Source organism: Chiloscyllium plagiosum, chromosome 13, assembly GCF_004010195.1.
Source record: "Chiloscyllium plagiosum isolate BGI_BamShark_2017 chromosome 13, ASM401019v2, whole genome shotgun sequence".
NCBI lineage: Eukaryota > Metazoa > Chordata > Chondrichthyes > Orectolobiformes > Hemiscylliidae > Chiloscyllium > Chiloscyllium plagiosum.
The window spans coordinates 53464344-53488527 of record NC_057722.1 but is presented as its reverse complement, the minus strand read 5'-3'; the positions used below and the strand labels follow the sequence as shown (position 1 = coordinate 53488527).

Sequence of the window (24184 nt, the reverse complement as noted above, 5' to 3'; positions counted from 1 at the left end):
AGAAACTTCTTCATCCAGAGAGTGGTGGCTGTGTGGAATGCTCTACCCCAGAGGGCAGTGGAGGCCCAGTATCTGGATTCATTTAAGAAAGAGTTGGATAGAGCTCTCAAGGATAGTGGAATCAAGGGTTATGGAGATAAGGCAGGAACAGGATACTGATTAAACCTGATCAACCATGATCATATTGAATGGTGGTGCAGGCTTGAAGGGCAGAATGGCCTATTGTCTATTGTCAGTAGGATTTAACCTCGGTAGACCCCATCAGAGATTGATTACCTAGCTCCACATAAATTTTGGGATACTGACTAAGCCTAAATAAGGACATCCCACAAAATCCTCTGAGTCCCCAACAAGGACAAGATAATGGGATGACATATGTGACACAAGGTTTTTGGAAGTCAACATGATAAACCTCGGAAGTAATAACACATATCACAATTCAATGTACCGGTCCAATGGATGACTAACTTCTAGTGATCATTAGTGATAGCTATTGATGAATTTTAAGTATAAAGATTCCTTCTCGTCTCTCTGTAAGCACGAACTTGTGAGAAACACTCAGAGCTGTGATTAACGCTCTCTCTCTTCCAAGTTCAGCCAATATGCATGCAACTCCCTTGTTAATAATGACCAATTGTTTTGTCGGAACAAGATTTGTTGAATTTTCTGTTGAGTATTATTGATGTCAGCTCTCACAGTCCCAAAGCCATTTTTAATCAATTTCTATGCATGCCTTTTTTACCTTAAAAATATGCCCCCAGCCTTGAAATTCCCCATCCGAGGGAAAAGATACCTATTATTAACTCTATATGTACCCCTCATTATTTTATTTTGATTAATATTTGTTAATATGCTACAGGAAACATCTTGGTGCATACGAAAATAATAACCAACAACCAAATACAAGGAAATGGCTGAATCTTCAAATCACAATTTTTTTGCATCGAGACAATGTTCCTCATTTCTATTATACTGTGATTTTCTTGAAACTTACAGATAAAATTCCATGACAGTATTTAGTCAAACGTGGTATGTAACTAAATATACTTCATCAATCAGAAATGTGTTAATGCAGTAGAAGAAATTTGAATTTTATGGGTAACAGCCACAACTGTTTTGGGCGGCACGGTGGCACAGTGGTTAGCACTATTGCCTCACAGCGCAAGAGACCTGGGTTCAATTCCTGCCTTGGCAACTGTCTGTGTGGAGTTTGCACATTCTCCCCGCGTCTGCATGGGTTTCCTCCGGGTGCTCCGGTTTCCTTCCACAGTCCAAAGTTGTCCAGTTTAGGTGAATTGGCCATGCTAAATTGCCCGTAGTGTTAGGTGAAGGGTAAATGTAGGGGAATGGGTCTGCGTGGGTTGCTCTTCAGAGGGTCGGTGTGGACTTGTTGGGCCGAAGGGCATGTTTCCACACTGTTAGTAATCTAATCTAAACTTCATAAAGGTTTAATAAAGAAAGTAATAGGCGTTTCTTCCATTATTAGTTAGGATAATTTCTGTAATAGCTTGCTTGGAGTACTGAATACACACTTCAGGCATTTCTACAATTTTAGCAACCAACTCTTCTGTGAAAATTTAGTCAAAGCATTTATATACTATCTTTCCTGTTCCCTCATCTCCCTCTACAAGTTTGCTCTTTTTTATCCTTTGTTGACCCTCCCCTTATTACCAATATCTCAGTAAAAGATCAATGCATCTTCAAAATAAAGTTTTTGGTCCAGATTAAATGTCAAAGTAGTAGGTGACTGGAACTTTAAATGCACCTGATAAAAGCACTGGTAGTCCAACTTTACCTGTGATTGTGATATCTGGAGAATCAGTCACCACGGAAAACGTCACCACATCATCATTGCTATCAGTTGCAGTAAAAAGAATAAACACTGGTTCATCAAGGCGGGTTTGAATGGTTGAATCTCCAGTGATGTTCGGTGGGAAATTATCTGTGAATATGATGTAATATTACTGAAAGCCTTCAGTGAGAAGTCATTTCTTTAATTTTATAAATAAATTTAAGGTAATGCACACCGTGACATGGTGTCACTTTTCAGAAAGGAGAAATGGAATTATATTCAGGGCTGGGTGGAAAGAGGTTTGTGTGCTGACATTGCAATCCATGACCTGTCTTTGCCTGATGCTGTTCAGGCTGGCAGCACACAAGGTTCACACTGTTTCCTTATTCTCATCCTCAGTCTGACTGAACTCTAAAAAAGTCACAGCATTGCGCACGGATGTGTTCCAACCAGCTTCCAGCTCTTAAGGCACCTTAAAGTTTTTATGCCCTAATAGCAGCAGGTTAAATGCTGGTACTATTAGTCAGTAATCCAGCAGTCTGTCCTCCTAAAGATTATGAAGATTGCTGAGGCGCTGCTCCACAGAATTTGCAATGGCTCAACCTCTCCTATCCATTCAACTATTTGAAAAGGTTTCTTCAACAAAAATAAAGATTGAGAACCTATGATCTAGTGAACGTTATGATGAACATGTGTCAACAATACTTCAATTTTTCAACAGATGTGCATACGTACTCATTGTGCTGTTCTGTGCTGCAAATGTTGTCACACTTTGTAATGTTACTGCTCCAAACGATAAATCATCTGTACTTAAAACGTCAAAAATGCAGTCATCATCTCCTTTACAAGTTTCATTAGCTTTGTTAATTTTTTCTTTCTCAGTAGTTTGCAAAAGCTCATCATAAAACAAAGGTACAAAACTGTTATTGTTGTATGTGTACCAAGACTCTCCTGTGGTTGTATTGTAGGTGAATATGCTGTTGTTCACAGTTGTTTTCCCTTAAACAAAACACACATAATCAAACATAATAAAAATTATATTGCCATTGTCACATAATTAGTTCGTGATTAAGTCAGTTATCCATTTTAGTAATTGTATTTTAAAATATGTAAAAGCTGTGCTTACATGTCAGGCCAAAATCAAAAAATATCTGAGCATCTGTAGGCAAATTTGTTCCATCAAAGTCAAGGTGTGTTCCATTAGCGGCTTTAAAATCATCTGCTTTATCGTCGTTCCAGACACCTACATGTAGAAATGGAAAAGTTTGTTCCAGTACATGGAAAGCTAAAAATAATTCCAAAAGAAATGTTTCTGCTTCTGAATTGTTATAATTAGTAAATCATGTTATCATTCAAAATGTGACCAGCAAAAATACAGAAAATGTAAAACAATACTGAAGCTAAACTTCGATTATTTCTTTTCATGCGGATAAAAGTTAAGATTATCAACTTTGATCCACCTTTCGCTTTCACTGACATTGAAGCAAGCACCTGTCACACCTCACTGGAGTAACACACCAGAAATCAAGACTTGTTCATCCCAGAATTGTCACAAAAGTAAAGATTATATCAAAATATGTAAAATATGTAAAATTCCTCAAATTGCCTGTCTGTTAACAGAAAGCAGAGAACATGTTTCTGCACTTAACAAGAATTACTATTTATTACTATTAAATCTACTCCAGTTGTAAGCAAACAAGTACGAACTGTTGATGTATATCTCCATTAGTTAAACTCTAAACCTTTATATAAACTTCCTGTGCACAGAGTCAAAACGTGTGATGCTGGAAAAGCACAGCCGGTCAGGCAGCATCTGAGGAGCACAGTGGCACGGTGGTTAGCACTGCTGCCTCACAGCGCCAGAGACCCGGGTTCAATTCCCGCCTCAGGTGACTGACTGTGTGGAGTTTGCACGTTCTCCCCGTGTCTGCGTGGGTTTCCTCTGGGTGCTCTGGTTTCCTCCCACAATCCAAAAATGTGCAGGTTAGATGAATTGGCTATGCTAAATTGCCCATATTGTTAGGTGAAGGGGAAAATGTAGGGGAATGAGTCTGGGTGGGTTGCGCTTCAGCGTGTCGGTGTGGACTTGTAGGGCCGAAGGGCCTGTTTCCACACTGTAAGTAATCTAATCTGATGCTGACATAGAGTTGATGTTTCAAGCATGAAGGAAGATGGACAGGTCTAGAGGGTGGTGCGAGTTGGAGGTTTGGGTCAGGGATAAGGTGGGGGGAGGGGAGATGTAGAAACTGGTGAAATCAACATTGATTCCGTGTGGTTGGAGTTTACCAAGGCAGAAGAACACCTCATCTTCTTCCTTGGGACCCTCCAACCACACATAATCAATGTTGATTTCACCAGTTTCCTCATCTCCCCTCCCCCCACTTTATTCTAGACCCAACCCTCCTACTGTGCACCACCCTGTTGACCTGTCCCACCTGTCTATCTCCCTTCCCACCTATCACCTGTCCCACCTGTCTATCTCCCTTCCCACCTATCCGTTCCACTCTCCCCTCTGACCTATCACCACCACCCCTCCACCTTCAGTCACCTTCCCAGCAACCTTCACCCCAGCCTCATCCCCCTACCATTTATCTATCAACTCCCTTTCCCCACCCACATTTCAGATGAAGAGTTTATGCTCGAAATGTCGACTGTCCTGCTCCTCGGATGCTGCCTGACCAACTGTGCTTTTCCAGCACCCACTTTTTTGACTCTGATCTCCAGCATCTGCAGTCCTGACTTTCTCCCTGTGCACAGAGACAGGCAGAGTCTGACACAAAAATCATTGGAGCTATGAGTGGAGGGGAAAACTGGGTAGTCAGTTCAATGGTCCCTGTCCACAGAGTTAGCTTGTATGATCCTCATGGAGGTTTTGCTCTTTGATCTCTTTTCACTTGTTTGCAGGAGGCACAAAGTGACTAGTTCACAACTTACAACATTTGTGATTTACTGTTTATAAGCCACGGATTACAAGAACCAGCTAAGCAAACTAAACTGGTCTTCTTCAGGCTTCAGATATTTTTGATTACAGAAAGTCAGCTTCTTCCTTTGTGGAGGTCTGAAGTCTTCTGGCTATATCACTCAAACCCTCAAACTACTCAGCTACTTGGGAGCCAACGACATTGTTGTTGGAACCAGAAAGTCTTTGCCATCGATAACCAATTATAACTTTAAAGACCAATTAACTAGTTGATTCCAGTTGAATCTCACTTGATACACACCTTCTTGTACTAGTTCATCTACAACTAATCTTTGTTCACTGGTTACGAACATATGAACAAGGAACAAAAGTAGGCCATTCAGTTTGCTTTGCCACCCAATAAGATCACAGCTGATCTAATTTTAACCTCAACTCTGCATTCCTATATATCCCTTGATAATCTTTCATCCCTTGTTAATTGAGAATCTATCTGCCTCTGCCTTAAAACTGTTAAAAGATTCTGCATTCACCTTGTTTTGGGACAAAACCTCTGACAGAAAAGAAAACTTTCATCTCTATCTTAAATGGATGACTCCTTATTTTTAAACTATGACATCTAGTTCTAGATTCTCTCACAAGCGGAAATATCCTTTCAACATCCATCCAATCAAGACCCCTCTGAATCATTTATGTCTCAATTAAACAAACCATAGACAATTGTGTGAACAGCACTTACAGCAAGTGTTGGTACTTGCTTTTAAAAGTACAACAATCCCTTCCACAGTCCTTGCATTTTTAAATCAATCCTTTTCTTATTTAAGTCCACAGTCAAAAATATAATAAAATAAAAATGATTTAATTTTACACAAATGTTATACATAGTGGTTGATTTCAGATTGGGTATGTAAAGGTCAGTCCATCCAATATTGCTCTTTCCAGCATTGCTTAAATTGTTAATTATATTCTGTCTTTGTTGCTTTTATATTTATATTTTCCAATATTAGTATGATTACTGTTATGTTTGGAAATTATGGTGGGAAAGGGTTCCGGTTCCTATTTAATAAATGACAGACCAAGTCACCTGTTTTAAAATTGAATTTGCCTGAATCTTTGGAGCACAGAAAATGTTAGAAATATTTGTGGGTCAAGTACTTTCATGGAAAGAATAACACAGCAATGGAGTCCAACTTAATTGTGCAGGTGGATGGGCTTTGAATGGATGGGTAAGCTTTTAATTTACTCAAAACCCATTTACTTCCACAGAGTAAAAATCAGGTCCAATCTGTTTCTCTCTTGGCAGAGACTGGCCAAGCCTACTGCATAGTTTCTGGTATTTTCTGTTTTCAGTTCAGTTTCCAGCAGAGTAATCTGCTTTTGGAATGTGAATTTAAAAAGAAAACATAACAATCCATTTATTTTATGGATTTATTCATCATTTCAGTTGTAATAAGATCACAATTTAAAGGTGGCATCGTTACTCACCCAAGAGACCTTCTGTTTGATTTTTTAAAGAATTATCTAGTGATGTTGTGAAAGCTAAAGTCCCCTTTGTTCCTGAAACAGTAATGGATGTTCCACCTTCAAAGGCAGCCACGGTTTCATTATCAGTTGTCTTTTGTATGGTCACTTCATTTATAAAGGTAGAGTTTTCTGTAAAGAAGAATGATCATAAAAATCTAATTTATGTATTGTCCAAGATGTTGGCCAATTCAAGTACGAGATTTATACATTTTTGTGAGTTCCTTTACTGGTAGGCCATGCCTAAGAGATGCATTTTGTTTAAATCAAAGCTCAATTAAAATCGAAAAAGGACAGTTGAAAGGTAACAATAAATATTGTAATCAAACCCACGTCCATTTTTCTCTGATTAAGATCAACATCACAGTTCTGTAATTATGTACGCCTGCAATTAAGGATTTTATACTTATATTTTGAGCCTGGGATCAATTTAATGAACAGTATTTATTTTAAAATAACTTACACTTTCATTCATAAACTTGAATGAGTTCTATTGATCCCAATGTGAGCTATTTGAAAATTGATACAACAACATGGTGGCACAGTGGTTAGCACTGCTGCCTCACAGCGCCAGAGACCCTGGTTCAATTCCCACCTCAGGCGACTGACTGTGTGGAGTTTGCACATTCTCCCCGTGTCTGCATGGGTTTCCTCTGGGTGCTCTGGTTTCCTCCCACAGTCCAAAAATGTGCAGGTTAGGTGAATTGGCCATGCTGAATTGCCCATAGTGTTAGGTGCAGGGGTAAATGTAAGGGAATGGGTCTGGGTGGGTGCACTTCGGCAGGTCGGTGTGGACTTGTTGGGCCGAAGGGTCTGATTCCACACTAAGTAATCTAATCTAATCTAAACTAAAAAAAAATGTAGTTATAAATGGTTGAGACTTGGTTTAGCTTTTTGAACTTTGCTATTTCAAGTAAGAATTGAGCTAGGCTTTCAGTAGTGATTTCAGGTTTCTCAACTAAAAATTGGTTGAGCAATGTTTAAAAGTCTGATAGTAACATTATATGTTCACTTAACTGCCTGAATCTACTTTCAAACAGGTCTTTGAAAGGAATTTCCAGGACCCTGGCCCAAACCATCTCAAAGATTTATTAGATGTGCACATCAGGATCTTCTTCCTATGTTATGGCCCCAATTCAAAGAAAAATGAGTGGATCATGCATTTTATTTCTATCATTCTGAGTGGCTGAGCTACTTTAAAGGTAATTGAATTGAACTGAATTAGCTTTATGCACTTAAATGACTCAGAAAAGTTAATAAGTCTCTACTTACAGGGCTATCTTAGGTACAAAAGTACCTAGGCATAACTTCTTCAGTTACAAAATTAGTTACAGTTACAAGATTACCAATGTAAAGCACCATCTTATGTACAGAGTACCTAGTTATAATCTTTAGTTACAGAATAGAGAAATTAAGAAAAAAAAGTTGCATTACAGCTCACTGGCAGGATCCATTTTACCATGTACTGTTCACCAACAAACCAAGTAGTATAATTTTCTGACAAAAGAAATCAGCTCGGCAAAGATATTTAATTGCGGCCTAAACTGGAAAGAAGTCTGCATCTCCCATTTGGGAGACAACTGCAAGCATATCATCAACCCATGTCCATTCTGCATCCAAATTGAGTATCTGTTCTGTAAATTCCCCAAAATATCTATTTTGATTATTCTTACAAAAGCTATTAAATTTCTTAAATAATTATGCACTCGGCTTATGGCTGTTGCAATGCAGAATAAATAACGTCAAGGTTAAACTCACCTGTAGCAGTTACAATATTTCCATCAACCATGAGAATTATTTCATCGTCATTATTGATGTTCCACTGAACCTGTAAAAAGATTAATAATTTCACTCCCTGAACTTGACTGATGGTAGATAGCACACATTTGTGAACATGGTTTCTGGACTTTTTTCCTAAAAAAGAAATCTTGTGTATAAACTGTAGGGTCATGCGCATTCTGAATAAAATGAAAAATTCCCTTAGTCATCTGGAGTAAGTCTTCTGAACATTTGCTTATTTTAACTACAAATTTGATAGAAAACCAGCAGGGTTTTGATGGATAAAGGAGATTAAATTGGAGCTAGGGTCTTAATCAATCCTTACCCATCTCAGAATTAATGGATTCCGTGTTATAGCGCAGGTGGAAACGAACCTTGCCCCAACTCTGAGGATGCTGCCTGGACCTGCTGTGCTTTTCTAGCACCACCCTCTTGACTTTAATCTCCAGCATCTGTAGTACTCACTTTGACCAGGAAGTTACGTTCATTTGTGAGTCAGGAGAAGTATGAGTGTAACTTATCTGTGAGTGTGCGAATTGAACTGGTGGCTGATAAGGTTTCTCGCTACCAATGTATACTTGGAAGTGTTACAAATGTTATATTGGGGGTGGGGGGGGGAGCGGTGGAGGTCAGTTGGTTGATGTATAATGGTGATGTTCAATTCCTGTACCAGCTGAGGTCACCTTGAAGCCCCTGCCTCTCAACCTTGTCCCTAACCCTCAGGTTAAACTCACTACCAGTTATCTCTCTCTCTAATGAGAGAACAGCCAAACAGACTAAAGTTAACACATTTTCAGCTCTGATCTGCAATCCTCACTTTCTCCTAAACAGATTATAATGCCTTCCAAACTCCAATATCAGCATCAAAGGCTCCTGGTCAAGGATAGCAGAACTAGGTTTAAAATAATGTTGAATGAGGAAGGTGTATTCTGTTCACTATACATCAGTCAAATTTAAACAGCGATTATTTCCCTTCTATTATTAATGAATTTGCAAAATATTTCCAAACTACATTTATTTAGAAACAGAATTTTAAAACTCCTAATATTCTCCTCAATTTATAACAATTAGGAGTCAGAAAAATATTTCCCCACTTTACTGGGGTCCTGATGAGGGGTCCTGCCTGAAATATTGAATTTCTTGCTCCTCTGATGCCCCTTGACTGGCTTGCTTTCTCTAGCTCCATATATTAAGTTCTCTGGATGGCCAGAGGTTCTGAAAGGTACTCTACAAATGCATATCATTCTTTCCATTCATTTGTTCGGAGGATGTGGGTGGTACAATCAAGACCATATTTGCATTCAAGAATTAATTTTTGTCAAGATAATCAAAAGGTGAAGACAATGCACTTACACAGCACATTCTACTTCCTTGTGGTATCTCAAGGCTCCTCTCAATGAATTCAAATATTTGAAATGTAATCTCTATTACTATACAAACAAATCTGACAGCTGATGTCATGGCAAACTCCCACAAACAGCAATAAACTAAGTGGCCAGTTAAACTATTATTGTTGATGTTTGTTGAAGGAACAATGTTGAGCAGGACATCAGATAAGCTTCCCTTCCCTTCTACCAAAGTGCCTTTGACCTTTATGTTCACGTGAAAAGTGAATGTCCTTTAGTTTAAAGGCTCATCCAAAAGATGGTAGCTCCAATAATTCGACATCCTTCAGTGTTGCATTGAAATGTGAACCTAGATTAGATGTTAAAATTCTGGGATGGGGCTTGAAGGTATAGATCATTTAACTTTCAGCGTAAGCACTGCAATTGAGCCAAGCTGCCACGTAAATAGGTGAACGCTTCATTAGTGTAACATACAGTAATACACATTTTGCTGTGAATTTCTTAAGACCAGTACTACTAATCACCTTTGTTCCATTCATTCTTTGTGCTGCCAGTGCTACAAAACTTGTTGCCTGTGATGTTCTATTTTCTCCAGCTCTGAGGGTTCGTCCCTGAAGTCTGAACAGTAATGTATCATTTTCATTTTTCACACTTAATAGGATGAATTCTCCCAGGCCATTGAAGGTGTATTTTACATTATCCAAGGTGACAATATGAGGATCGCCAAAGAAGAAACCTGGTAAATTAAAAAATAAAATGCCTCAAAAATCTTTAATTTCCAAGTTAAAATAAAAAGGAAAGTTTAGTTCTGCTGGTTAGCCATGAATGGAGTCAGTGACTGATTCCTACCCATTTTAATTTAACTGGTTTGGGTGATAGAAATCTGCTGCACCCAGGTGGAATCCCATATAAGCAAATGCTTGTCAAGTCCTTTGATGACAATAGGAACTTGATTAAATTTTAAATGGAATCTAAGTAAGATACTATGACTTCCTCATTAGGAAGAAGCAGGTTGGAATTTAACCAGTAAGTTTGAATGCTTTGCTTATAAATTATTAAAACACACAATTGATGGAAGTTACGTTCAGACAGGCATGGTGTTATTTGGATGTGGTCAAAAATCACACAACACCAGGTTATAGTGCAACAGGTTTATTTGGAAACACAAGCTTTCAAATAAACCTGTTGGACTATAATCTGGTGCCATTTGATTTTTGACCTTGTCCAACCCAGTCTAACAGCAGCACATCCACATCATTATTTAGAGTGATTAAGGCATGTACTGAACTCTGCAAATTTCTTTTATTGTGGAAGAAGACCACTCTTTTGTGGTTGTTTGTAAATTTGAAGAACTTACAGTAAGAATGGACCTGATAAATTCAGGTAGATGAAAGAAAAACTGGAATTTTTCTGCGAAAGGAAGAATTGAATGTATATTCGCAGTGAGCATATGTTTTGAAAAAAATACCTATCCGTGGTGGAATGTATCCAAAGCAGAAGTCGTAGGGTCTTTTTGATCGGTAAAGATTACAGAAAAAGACATCACCAGAGTCTCTGCAGCAGTCATGGTATGGGTCAACTTCCATTTCTATAAAAGCAACAGAGAAAAATAATAAATGAAAATAACCAACATGGACTAACAACAAACAGTTCAGCTAGCTTTACAAATATGGAATAACTCTCGCTTTTTCTGGTCAATTCCATTTCTGGGTCTAGTCCTGGCCAGAAAGGATTTTTTTATTAAACTTTTCCTGTGCATTACATAAAAACATTAAAATTACACCACTGATCAGTTTCCATGGATAACTAGAAATATTCTACTCTACATAATGGTCAGAAATTTTCAACAAATCCAATAGTATCTTGTCTCACAATCAATTTGATTCTCAAGCAACCTCCACTTCAATTTTTACAAATTCATTCATGGGACCAGGGCATTGCTGGCTCAGTCAGAATTTATTGGCCATAGGGCAGTTAAGAGTCAACCACATTACTGTAGGTCTAGAGTCACATGTAGGCCAGACCAGGTAAGGATGGCTATTTCCTTCCCGAAACAACATTAGCGAACCAGATGAGTTATTACCCCCCCGATTCATGGTCATTTATAGACTTTTACTTCCAAATGTTTTTTGAATTCAAATTCCACCAACTGTCATGGCAGGATTTGATCCCAGGTGCCCAGATCATTACCTGGGTCTTTGGGTAATAGTCCAGCTATAATACCAGCAGGCCATCATGTCTCCTTTATCTCAGTCAAGTCTGTGATGATATCTGGAAGTGAGTGATTTAAGTGACACCCACACTCAGCACTGACAAGCCACATATTTGGAAATAATTGTGGTATGATGCTTTCATTAGCTACTAGGCTAACAATTTTAGTATGTATGTATTCAGCACAAGATGTTGTCAAGTCTGATAGGTTTTGCTGTGTTTAATGCAGTTAGTTGCTTTTAGTCAGCCCTTTAGCATCCTTTGTCCAATAGAGATACCTGTTGATGTCAGTATTCTTGGAACTTTCTGAAGTGATGAAAATAGCACAACAGTGACAATTATTAATGCAGGTTGAACTTATAATTTATTAATAAAATGTTACAACAATCTCAGCGCCACAAATACATGTAAAATATTGACTACAACATGATATGCCATTGACTTGAAGCTTTGGGCTGTATTTTCAGGCCAGGGTTAAGGAGCTAACATTAGGATTACTTCCAGATTCTGACCCTGTGTTCTAGACCGTGCTCATCTGGATTTTTACAAGGAAGAGATAATGAAGCTAAGTAAATACCTGGAACTTTATAAACAATGGAACTGCATAGATTTTTAAAAAGAGAAGTCACATGTCTAATTTCTGATTGTCAAGAGTTTTTCTGGATATTGTTTGTGAAAGGCAGTTGGGGTGGAAGTATGATGTCGCCGAACTCACCCTTCGCCACCTCAAACCTTTTCTGACAGTTCAGAATGACAGCTGGAAAGAAATTGATGTTACAGCTCCCCTGAGGAGCTTCCCTGCAACATCTCCTGAACACACTGCTGAAAATAACAACATCTTTCATATTTAGAAATGTCACACCGACCTGGGTACAATTGTAAAAGGGCAGCACATGCACAGGAAGGCTGGGTTCTCAGCTCTGGCCTGGTGGCCCTGAATGATGTAGGTGTGGGTGCCTTTCTTGTGATTAATTGTGGCAACCATGCTTTTCCTGATGGGGACCCATGATAGTGGCCCGACAGCGGTCAAGATCACTGTCCCATGCTATCTGGCTGACTGGAAATAAACTTTGCTGAGGGAATGGAGCCCAAATACACATTTAAATTAGACCTAATCTTTTTCAATTGATCAGCCACCAATTGTGGTTGGGTAGCAGTTCCAACCCTGCCCAGCCTCTCTGAAAGTGGTTACCTTATGATGATGGGTGCCAAAAACTAGTGGGCTGATACCCCTCCATTCTAAATTCCAATATTCTTTTAAAACCCAACCCCACTCTTGTTCTTCCCTTCACAGATCATTCCAAACCTGGTGGATATTTCTAACATTTTCTATTTTTAAGACGATAAGACATCGGAGTGTAAGTAAGGCCATTGTTTTTGTTTTAAAGTCTAATTCTTTTCCTTGTTCTCTTTGTTACTTAAACAAAACATGATATGGAGTAAAAATATTTTTTTCTTACCTCTGTATTGGTTTTGCAGGTTGGGTAGAACAGTGTTATAAAAATAGTTCAACTGCTGTCTATAAAATAGGTATCCTCTCCACCACCAAAACAACCAGTTGTAGTAAGTCCACGGCGTTGGGAGAAACCTTTCTTTCTCACCGTAGATCAGTCCACCATTTCTCGCATAGTAACATCTCACTCCAGAACCTAGCCAATTAGGGAACCTACTTTGCATTGTGATGTAGAACACTGGGGGGAAAAAACATCAAATTTAGTTTGTACTCTATTACTCAATCTCCTTGCATGTTGCACCATCTACCCACTTGTAGTACCATCACTCATCTTAGATGAAGTTCATTTACTTAAAATCTATTTCACACAACTAGTTCCACATTAATTTTATTTTTTGAGCAATCTGGTCAACACTGATTTTACATATGTCCCTCAATATTTCAAATTTATAACTTTTAATCTAACTTTTTAATCTATCCTTCATAACCTTCACTCCCTTTCATTCACTGTCCTCCAGCCCTACTTCTACCTGACTCTAAACTCTCAATTTCTCTGACTTGGGGCCCTTTCCTTCATTTCCTTCAAAGAAACAGCAAGGTGATTTAAAATGTCAAAAAGGCAAGCCTATAAGCCTATGTATTCTTGTAAATAAAACATTTGGACTAAGGAACTGATGGTGCAAATCATCGTGAATTAATGGCCATTATGAATACATGGTTCCAAGGAGGTCAAAACCGGGAACTTAACATTCAGAGTATTTGAAAGACAGGAGGAAGGAAAATGTGGTGATATCGTACTGTTCATAAGAGATGAAGCAAGGATAGTTGTGAGAGCTGATCTAGTTTGGATACTATAAAATCCATTTGGGTGAAAATAAAATAAATCAAGGGAAAGAAGACATTGAGTTGTGTATAGACCACAAATCAGTATGCATACTGTAGGAAAAGGTATAAATCAACAAATTCGGTAGTGGAGCATGTAAAAAGAACACATCAATAATTATAGGTGATGTCAATCTTCGCGTTGATTGAAAGCAACAAATGCTGGAGATCACAGTGGGTCAGGCAGCATCTATGGAGAGAGAGCAAGATAACATTTTGATTCTAGATGACTCTTCATCAGAGCTGGAGTGAAGTGTGGAGGAGACAGCATTTATGCTGTAGTTCAAGGCGGTGGTGGTGGGGGTAGTTGGTGTAAGGTGTTGTTGAAAGAAGATGTTAGTAGTTTCAGATTAAGAGATTGGAATGTGAGAATGGCAGAACAATGATGTGTCTCCTGGGAATGTGAGAATGGCAGAACAATGATGTGTCTCCTGCCAGACTTGAAAGGACAGTAAGTGGGATGGGGAAGGGGAGAACGTGATAACAAGCAAAAAGAAAGGGAAGATATGGTTCACAATTTGAAGATGTTGAACTCAATACTAAGTCCAGAAGTGCCTTGTCTGAAGATGGGATGTTATTCCTCCAATTTGCACTGTGTTTCACTGGAACACTGCAGCATGCTGAGGACAGACATGTGGGCATGTGAGCATGACACTGTGTTAAAATAACCAGCTCCAGGAAGGTCAGGTTAAATAATTAGGCAAAACATTTACAAAAAAGTGTATGTGAGAAAAAATGAAGTTGTTCATTTTTGATGGATGAAATACAAAAGAACAGACTATTAAAAGGAGAGAAACTGTCGAAAGCTGCATCACAAAGGATCTTGGGGGTACTTGTACATCAAAAACAGAAAACTAGCACACAGATAATCAGGAAGGTTAATGGAATGTTGGCCCTTATTTCAAGGGGATTTTAGTATAAGAGTAGGGAAGTCTTACTGAAAATGTACAAGGTGCTGGCGAGACCCCGTCGGGAGTATTGTGAGCAGTTTTGGTCCCCTTATCTCAGCAAAGTTTTTTTTCATTGAAGACAGTTCAGAGAATGTTCACTGGGATGATCCCTGGTACAAAGGAATTGTCTCATGAGCAAAGGCTAAACAGGTTGTGACTCTATTCATTGGAGTTTAAAAGATGAGCTCATTGAAATATAAAAGGATTCTTGAGGGCTTCACAGGGCAAATAGTGAGAGCATATTTTCCCTCATGGGAAAGTCTAAGACTGGAGCACATGGTCTCAGAATAAAGGGGCACCAACTTAAGACAAGGAGGAATTTCTTCTCTCAGAGGGTTGAGAACCTTTGGAACTCCTTGTCACAGAGAGCTGTGAGGTCAGATTCCTGATGTATATTTAAGGCTGAGATAGGCAGATAGATTCTTGATCAATAGGGGAATCAACATTTATGGGAAAACTCTGGAAAGTGGATGTAAGGAATGTCAGATCAACCATGATGCTATTGAATGGTGGAGCAGGTTTGAGGAGCTGAAAGGCATACTCTTGTTCCTGTTTCTTATGGTTTTTTTTAATCATCTGTCTTACCTTGGTGCCAGCATCTTTAATTCCCTGTGAACTACCCTCTGGATCTTTTTTGCCTGAAGCCCTTCATAACTGCACCTTGCACACCTTTAAAATCTCTTCCACCTTCTCCCTTCACCCACCTTTTTTGTTACTCTCCTTAATATATTAGTCTTTAATGCTTGTGAGCCATTCCAGTTTTTAAACTGTAGGCATTATGATTAATGGAAGACATTATTGCTATTTTCTCCAGTCTGTTTCACCCCAAACCCAGATTCATTATTTTCGGTCTCTAGTGCCAATTGACAGATAATGAAACTCATTTCTGTCATTGTAGGCTGCCGAGAGAAAACTATTTGATTGTATCAGAACATCATCCAGTATTACACTCAATGGATGATAAGGGCACAGGAACAGGATTCATTCCTGATGAAGGGCTTATGCCTGAAACATCGATTCTCCTGCTCCTTGGATGCTGCCTGACCTGCTGTGTTTTTCAGCGCCAAACTCTCGGCACAGGAACAGGACTAAAATACCAATGAATGTTACCCTATTCAATTTGATAACTTGATACAGCTTAATTTATCCACATCTGCTACCTCTTGCTAACTTTATCTCTCAAAAACTAATCAACCTCAAAGTTAAAACATTAAACTAATCCAGTATCCAAAGCCTTTTGTAGAAGACAGTTCCAAATTTCTGCTACACCTCTGGGTCTTGTTGATTTCACATCTAAATAGTCTAGTACCAGTTATAGGATTGTGCTCTTGTTCCAGATACTTACACCAGATGAAATAGTTTCCCTGGGCTATGAAATAGTTTTGGCCAAGTCCAAGTTGAGCTATATTTTTCAGAGGATTTGTCACCACAAGGCCTAATGAGCTCTGTTGCCCTATTTTACCAAACTTGCCTCTTTAATTACCTACCAGACCTTTGTTGTGTCTCCCCAATCTGAGTTCTGTTCCATTTTACCACACATCGCTTCCTGAACAGCTTGCCATCCTTTCCACCTGAATCAGCTGTAAAAGGCCATTGTGTCCTCTGGAGCTTACCTGCAGAGACCCTGACAACATGGCAGATGGGGCAAATTGGCGCCCTGCTTTGAATGCAGGGTACTGGAGGTCCTGTTGGATGGGATGGTGCCAGCGGTGTACTCCCCCCTTCCGCAGGACCAGAATGACCTGAGAGTGCCACTGGGTTAAAGCTGTTTCAGTCACCGAGAGGAATGCACAGCACTGTAGGCAGGGGTTCAGTAGGGTTTTCCATTCTGCTTCTCTCTGATACCTCACATTCACTCAAGCTCTGCTTCTGTATCCACCCCACACCAAGGCTTAAGCTCTTACACTCTCTCTAATGCCTCCAACATCTTCCCCACTTGCTCTCACCCAGCCCAACACCCAAAACCATTAACCCTGCAGGCTCCCTGCACTGCCTACTCATACACTGAGGACACCTCCCCATCAGGACCAACAGGAATAGCTGTGCCACCCACTTTACCCCCTGTAATATCTACACCTCTCTCAATCCAGGAGGAAAACGGTCCACAGTAGAAGAGTCAAGATAGGTGGTATATTGCCCGTCCTTCAGTTCCTTGTCTCTTATTAGGACAGGATCCTAACTCTGAAGGCCCCAAGCAGGGCCAGGTCTGGTATCAGAGGCTGCCTTTGACTTGTCGCGGTGGGATCCCACAACCGAGAGCTAGCCCTGTTGACTTGATCGAGGCCTTCTGACATAAATGTCAAGCTCCCTGGCTTTATGTCTGCACTAAATGGCAGCAATAACGTGAGCTGGGTCTCTCTGGCAAGGCAGGGATGCTGTGAGCATTCGGATAAGCTCACAGTGAGTGAGCACTATTCCAGAAAGTAATTAGGCCAGAGATGTACCCTTATTCTGTCCATGAGCTGTGTGCACATACCTGAGCACACTGTGACCTTCCTGCAGCATTACAGTGATAATTGTTGCCATTCAGGACTGAAATGCAGAGGCATACTGTAAATGAATTGGCGATGTGCTAGGAAGGTTCTTAGAGACTGGCATATGTTGGAATCCTATGTTTGTGTTTATGGGGCATGGTTTGTGCCCATGGTCTGGGTCCTGAGATGTTGCTGGGTTTCCAACAGGGAAGACACTCAGAGCAAGCTACAAGATGAGTGTACCAAGTGCTCTCTCTGGTTTTCCTGTCAAGTCTGCCCAATATCCAGTTGGTTTGCCAAATTTGGTAAGATGTGGAAGTCTGAATATTAATGAGGTGAGTCATGATATTAACAAGGCAATTGTCAAGCAATAATGACTGTCAATTGGCCTGCTGCCTTATGAGAGTTCCACTTCTGTGCTTATAAAAAGCATGGAGCAAGTTGATCTTGGCATCAAGTGCCTCCCTGCACCTATCATCCAATTCTGTTTCAAATCACATCATGTCTCACATCACTCAGACCCCAACAACGGTTTCTACCCTCTCAAATCCTTTCATAGTTTTTAAAACATTTCCTTCAGCTAATTCCTCACCATTCTAATTTTATGTGATAAAGCTGTGTTTAGGCAACCTGTTCTCATAGTTTTGTCCTTTACATCTCTGCTTTGTTCTGTTGAATCTTTGCTCTACACTTTCCAAAGCCAGTGACATCCTTTCAAAGAAGCTGTCCATAGAAGTGAATGCACTGATTTAGGTTCTGTCTGACTAAAGTTATATCCAATAAAGCATAACTTCAACCTTTTTTTGTATTCCAGCCCCCATTCTATTATTCTTTTCATTACTTATAGTATCTGAGCACTATTTGTGATTTGCTTACATGGACATCAAGGTTCCCTCTGAGTTACATTGCCAAACCTGGGAGTTACTGTGCAGGCCATGCACAGGCCATCCACTTTAAGAAAGCATGAAAGCACATTGGCACAAAAACATCGATAGTTGTTGCACACTTAAACGGATAGGCCACGCACAATACCTGCAATATTTTTGATAGGACATGGATAAACACTCAAAACTCTTTGCTAGTCCAAAGTTCTTTGTTTTATGCTAAAGACAATAAATGCCAGTTTTTCTGTCTTGGAAACAAATTGGATGGCAGCAATTTTCCACATTGAACTTTACCTGTCACTGTTTTCCCAACCAATCATGTTATAACTTTAATTTCTACACACCTGCACAACTTACCCTGTCTTCAAACTGTATGCTACCTGCAAACTTGGATATATAACTTTGTATACGTTCATTCAAATCATTCAAGAATGCTGACATCCCAGTACACATTCCTGGGATCACTACTTGTCATGTCCCACCAATCTGAGTACTATGTCTTTGCTCCTACTCTCCATTTCCTCTGGTGTTTCTTCATTGTTGCTTTGGTAAATCCGTAATAGACTCCACTTGCTTCAGGTTTGTTTACACACAAAGGTCATCAGATTGACTCGTTCCTTATTAGTTTGGCTTCTACTTTTCAACTTGGCTGGAGAGCTTCAATTCAGCCAGCATAATTCTGAGGGTCAGTGGAACATAGTAGTCTTTCTACCACATCGAGTTACAATCCCTAAACCTCTATTTTCAAATATTTCAAGGGAGAAATTCATTTGTGTAGTGCTGCAGTTTAGCGCCATTGAGAGCAAATCTGCCCTAATTATCCCTTTAAAAAATCTCATCTTTCAGCATTCTTTTTAAAGATTATACTTTTTCAAGAGAATTGTGGATGGGCAACAAATGCTGATCTTGTAAGTGACCCCACATACCAGGAGCAAGAAAACATACCAAACATTAAACATTTGAATCATTCTGAAGTAACCTAGATGACAATCTCTTGATTTCAAATGTGTACTGATGTTCAATATTTCAAATAATAGTATTTCTGAGGACACAATTATTGAATAATAAAGTTAACAATTACCTTGAGGTTCTTTAATATCAAATCCATAGTAATATATTTCACCTCCCCAAGTATAGGCACGATCAAATATAGCCTGAAAAAATGAGCAGGGACAAGGGGAAGTGAAGAAACTCCAGAATGGAAAAGGCTCTCGTATGTACCAATCAAAGCACTTTTGCCTTGGGTTTTTTGTGAACTGGGTGTTTCTTTCCAAGCGATAAGCCCACAGTCCCTTTTTGCCTATAAACAATCAAAGATTACAGACATTCAACAAAAAATTACAACCCTCAAGAAAATTACATTCAATTCACAGAGCAATGTTATTATATAATAAGCACATTCTTATTGGAGTTAAAATGAGGTATTTTTCATCAACCTGCTCACACCTCTGCAGCATGTGAGACTTGAGTCCAAGCATCCTGATTCCAAGACAAGCCAACTTAAATAGAAGATAACTTCCGAAAGAACCTTTTCAGAGTTGTTACTTTGCACCTCTGAAACAGGCCTTCCGGTCTGGATGTCAGGGCACTACTATCAAACCACAATCGTGCCTTAAGCTCAAATCGAACATTTACAAAGTTGATTGTGACTAGGTAGTGCTCATGGGTTTGTATTTAAGAGGTGAATTCTGCCTCTCTTCTGTGGCTACTTTCATCTTTGAGTGTCCTGGGAGAGAGAGCAAGCCGTGAGCACTCAGGGTACCCTCGAGGCTTTCAGAGATAGGTGGGCAGAGCTGGGGTTAGCTATCACCCTCATCAACTTCATTTTGATTTAGTCACGCCTTGCTTCCTCACCTTTTTGTTTTCTGTTTCTGTTGCACTGCCCATGGTGGACAGTGTTTGTTGTAATTTGTTAATTGGGGTTTGGTTTAATTAGTGGTGGGCTTGTTTTATTAAGAAAAGGTTGAGCTCATAAGCCTTTCATGATAAGTGAGAACTCATGAGGGCCAGGTGCATAATTTCCCAAACCAAAACTATTTTCATTTAACACACTCTCATCTTTGTTTTCTCATCCCTGGTTTTTGCAGTGACTTTTGATCATTGTCCCACTACTCTCTTAGGTGTTTGTTTTTATTTCTTCATCTGTTCTTTCATGAGAAATAGAACTGGGTTCTTCCCTTGTGTGGGAGAGAAGAGGCAAGTTCACACAGACAGTGTTGCACACAGCAGTCCAGTAAACTGTAGTTGAAGGTGGATTACGGGCACCCAGAAGAGCTGTTAATTCTGTTCTGCTGTGGAGTCCAGGTGTTTATTGGAGGTTAAATATTTTTTACTATACTTCTGGTTATGCTTCAGTCCAACGCATCTAATGTAGAGAGAAGCAGATAGGATGGAGTAGCTCCTTATGAGCTCACTCTTGGACCTGGCTAAAGTTGCCATCAGTAGGTCCAGGAAGCTGGCTGTGGAGGGGATCATAATTCCTAGCTGACTGATTTATTTTGCAGTTACGTGTTTGTCTGGGTGTGGAGATAGAGATAGAGTATGCGGTGTCCATTATCGATTCTCTCATTTCCCTTTATAAGAATATTAATTTTGTCTACGCTCATCTTTTTTCTTTTTACATATTTATAAAAGTGAAGTAAATGTTATGTATAGAAGACAAGACAATTAAAACAACATTGTATCGATAGATTTTGTTATTGTAAAATTACAATTAACATGACTAACCTGTTTTAAAGCCTGGGTATTGATCTGGATGGTAGATTTTACTAGGTGATACAAAGAATCGGGTGTGGGGGTCATTAAAGGCTGGAAAGTTTGAATCAAAGTTGGAACTCGTAGATGCACTGTAAATGAGGTGAAAATGAATGTAACTATTAACTTAGAAGACAACAAATAAACCGAATTCAACACTGGTTACTGAACCAAGCAGAGATGATTATGGAAGCAAATTCTGCACTGAAAGCACATTACAACAGCAAAGAAACTCCAGACAAAATGCATTGTGGTGAAGGGTTCAAATACCCAGGATCAGTTTTGAATTTGAAGTAAGAGATTCAAATTGAGCCTTAAGAACATAACAACTAGGAGCAGGAGCAGGATGAGGCCGTCTGGCCCTTCGAACCCATTTCGCCATTCAGCAAGATCATGGCTGATCTTTTAGTGGCCTCAGCTCCACTTACCCGCCCTTTCACCATAACCCTTAATTCCTTTACTGTTCAAAAAGTTGTCTATCTTAGCTTTGAAAACCATTTACTGAGGAAGCCTCAACCACTTCACTGGGCAGGGAATTCCACAGATACACAACCGTCTGGGTGAAGATGTTCCTCTTCAATTCAGTCTTAAATCTGCTTCCCCCTAATTTTGAGGCTATGCCCCCTTGTCCTAGTTTCACCCACCGTGGAAACATCCGCTCTACTTCTATCTTATCTATTCCCTTCATAATTTTATACATTTCTATAAGATCTCACCTCATTCTCCAAAATTCCCATGAATATAACCCAGTCTTCTCAGCCAACTCCCTCAACCCCGGAATCAACCGAGGGCTAGTACGTTATTTCTCAAGCAAGGAAAATGAAACTGCACACAGTACTCCGGGTGCGGCCTCACCAGCACCCTATACAACTGCAACATAATCTTTCTGCTTTTGAACTCAATTCCTTGAACAGTGAGGGACAAATTTCCACATGCCTTCTTAATTACCTGTTGCACTTACGAACCAACCGTCTGTGATTCATACACAAGGACACCCAGGTCCCTCTGAACAGCAGCATGCTGCAATTTCTGAGCATTCAAGCAAAAGTCTTTTTTACTGTTACTCCTACCAAAATGGATGACTTCACATTTATTAATATTGTATTCCATTTGACAGACCTTTGTCCACTCACTTAAACTATTTATGTCCCTTCGCAAAGTTTCACAGTCCTCTGTACACTTTGCTTTGCCACTCATCTTAGTGTCATCTGCAAACTTTTAAACACTACACGTTGTCCCCAACTCCTATTCATCTATGTAAATTGTGAACAACTGCAGTCCCAATACTGATCCCCGAGGCACACCACTATTCACTGATTGCCAGCCAGAACAGCACTCATTTATCCCCACTCTTTGCTTCCTTTTAGTTAACCAATCCTCTGTCCATGCTAATACATTGCCCATAACACCTTGCATCTTTATCTTATGCAGCAGCCTTTTGTGCGGCACCATTTCGAATGCCTTTTGGAAATCTAGATTGACCACATCTACTGGGTCTCCATTGTCCTCCGTGCTCGTAATGTCTTCATAGAATTCCAAAAGATTAATTAAGCATGACCTGCCTTCATGAACCCATTCTGTATCTGCCCAATGGGACAACTCCTATCGAGATGTCATAGGTGAGGTGCAGGAAGACTGGAGGTTGGCTAACGTGGTGCCATTGTTTAAGAAGGGTGGAAAGGCCAAGCCAGGGAACTATAGACCAGTGAACCTGAAGGCGGTGGTGGGCAAGTTGTTGGAGGGAATCCTGAGGGACAGGATGTGCATGCATTTGGAAAGGCAAGGACTAATTAGGGATGGTCAACATGGCTTTGTGCATGGGAAATCATGTCTCACAAACTTGAGTGAGGTTTTTGAGCAAGTTACAAAGAGGATTGATGAGGGCAGAGTGGTAGATGCGATGTATATGGACTTCAGTAAGGCGTTCGACAAGGTTCCCCATGGGACGACTGATTAGCAAGGTTAGATCCCACGGAATACAGGGAGAACTAGACATTTGGATACAGAATTGGCTCAAAGGTAGAAGACAGAGGGTGGTGATGGAGGGTTATTCTTCAAACTGGAGGCCTGTGACCAGTGGAGTGCCATAAGGATCTGTGCTGGGTCCTCTACTTTTTGTCATTTACAAAAATGATTTGGAAGTGAGCATAAGAGGTACAGTTAGTAAGTTTGCAGATGACACCAAAATTAGAGGTGTAGTGGACAGCGAAGAGGATTACCTCAGATTACAACAGGATCTTGACCAGATGGGCCAATGGGCTGAAAAGTGGCAGATGGAGTTTAATTCAGATAAATGCGAGGTGCTGCATTTTGGGAAAGCAAATCTTAGCAGGACTTATACACTGAATGGTAAGGTCCGAGGGAGTATTGCTGAACAAAGAGACCTTGGAGTGCAGGTTCATAGCTCCTTGAAAGTGGAGTAAGGATAGTGAAAAAGGCATTACTTTTCTTTATTGGTCAGAGTATTGAGTACAGGAATTGGGAAGTCATGTTGCAGCTGTACAGGATATTGGTTAGGCCACTGTTGGAATATTGCGTGCAATTCTGGTCTCCTTCCTATNNNGGTGGTACGTGTATGGAATGAGCTGCCAAAGGAAGTGGTGGAGGCTGGTACAATTGCAACATTTAAAAGGCGTCTGGATGGGTTTATGAATAGGAAGGGTTTGGAGGGCTATGGGCTGGATGCTGGTAGGTGGGACTAGCTTGGGTTGGGATATCTGGTTGACATAGACGGATTGGACCGAAGGGTCTGTTTCCATGCTGTACATCTCTATGACTCTACGACTCTATGAGATACCTTGATAAAAGACTCAACATCTTCCCCACTACAGAAGTTAAGCTCATTGGTCTATATTTCACACCTTCTATCTACCTCCTTTTTTAAACAATGGCATCACATCTGCCCCAGAGTCCAGCAAATTTTGGAAAATTACTACTAGTGCACTTAACATTTTTCTGCCATCTCATTTAGCACCCTGGGATGCGTTCCATCGAGGCCAGGAGACTTGTCTATCCTTAGCTCCATTAGCTTTCCCAACACCACATCTTCTATAATAATGATTGTTTCCAGGTCCTCACCTACCTTTGTCTCTTTATCAATTACTGGCATGTTATTAGTGGTTTTTATTGTGAAGACTGACACAAAATACCTGTTCAATGCCTCGGCCATTTCATCATATCCTATTAATAAATCCCCCTTCCTCTAAAAGACCAAGATTTGG

At 39.9% G+C, this 24184-nt stretch overlaps 1 protein-coding gene across 1 annotated transcript in view; it reads right to left on the bottom strand.

The window, feature by feature from the left end:
• LOC122556387 (serine-rich adhesin for platelets-like) overlaps positions 1-24184 on the bottom strand; it is a 144495-nt gene that overhangs the window by 9040 nt on the left and 111271 nt on the right. The window contains exons 60-69 of the mRNA XM_043703021.1: positions 20937-21055; positions 19291-19509; positions 13027-13257; positions 10824-10943; positions 9880-10091; positions 7989-8058; positions 6195-6362; positions 2919-3035; positions 2528-2791; positions 1796-1942 (exon numbers count right to left, since the gene is read on the bottom strand). Of these exons, the coding sequence (XP_043558956.1) occupies positions 1796-1942; positions 2528-2791; positions 2919-3035; positions 6195-6362; positions 7989-8058; positions 9880-10091; positions 10824-10943; positions 13027-13257; positions 19291-19509; positions 20937-21055 (1667 nt within the window). The remainder of the gene's footprint in view (positions 1-1795; positions 1943-2527; positions 2792-2918; positions 3036-6194; positions 6363-7988; positions 8059-9879; positions 10092-10823; positions 10944-13026; positions 13258-19290; positions 19510-20936; positions 21056-24184) is intronic.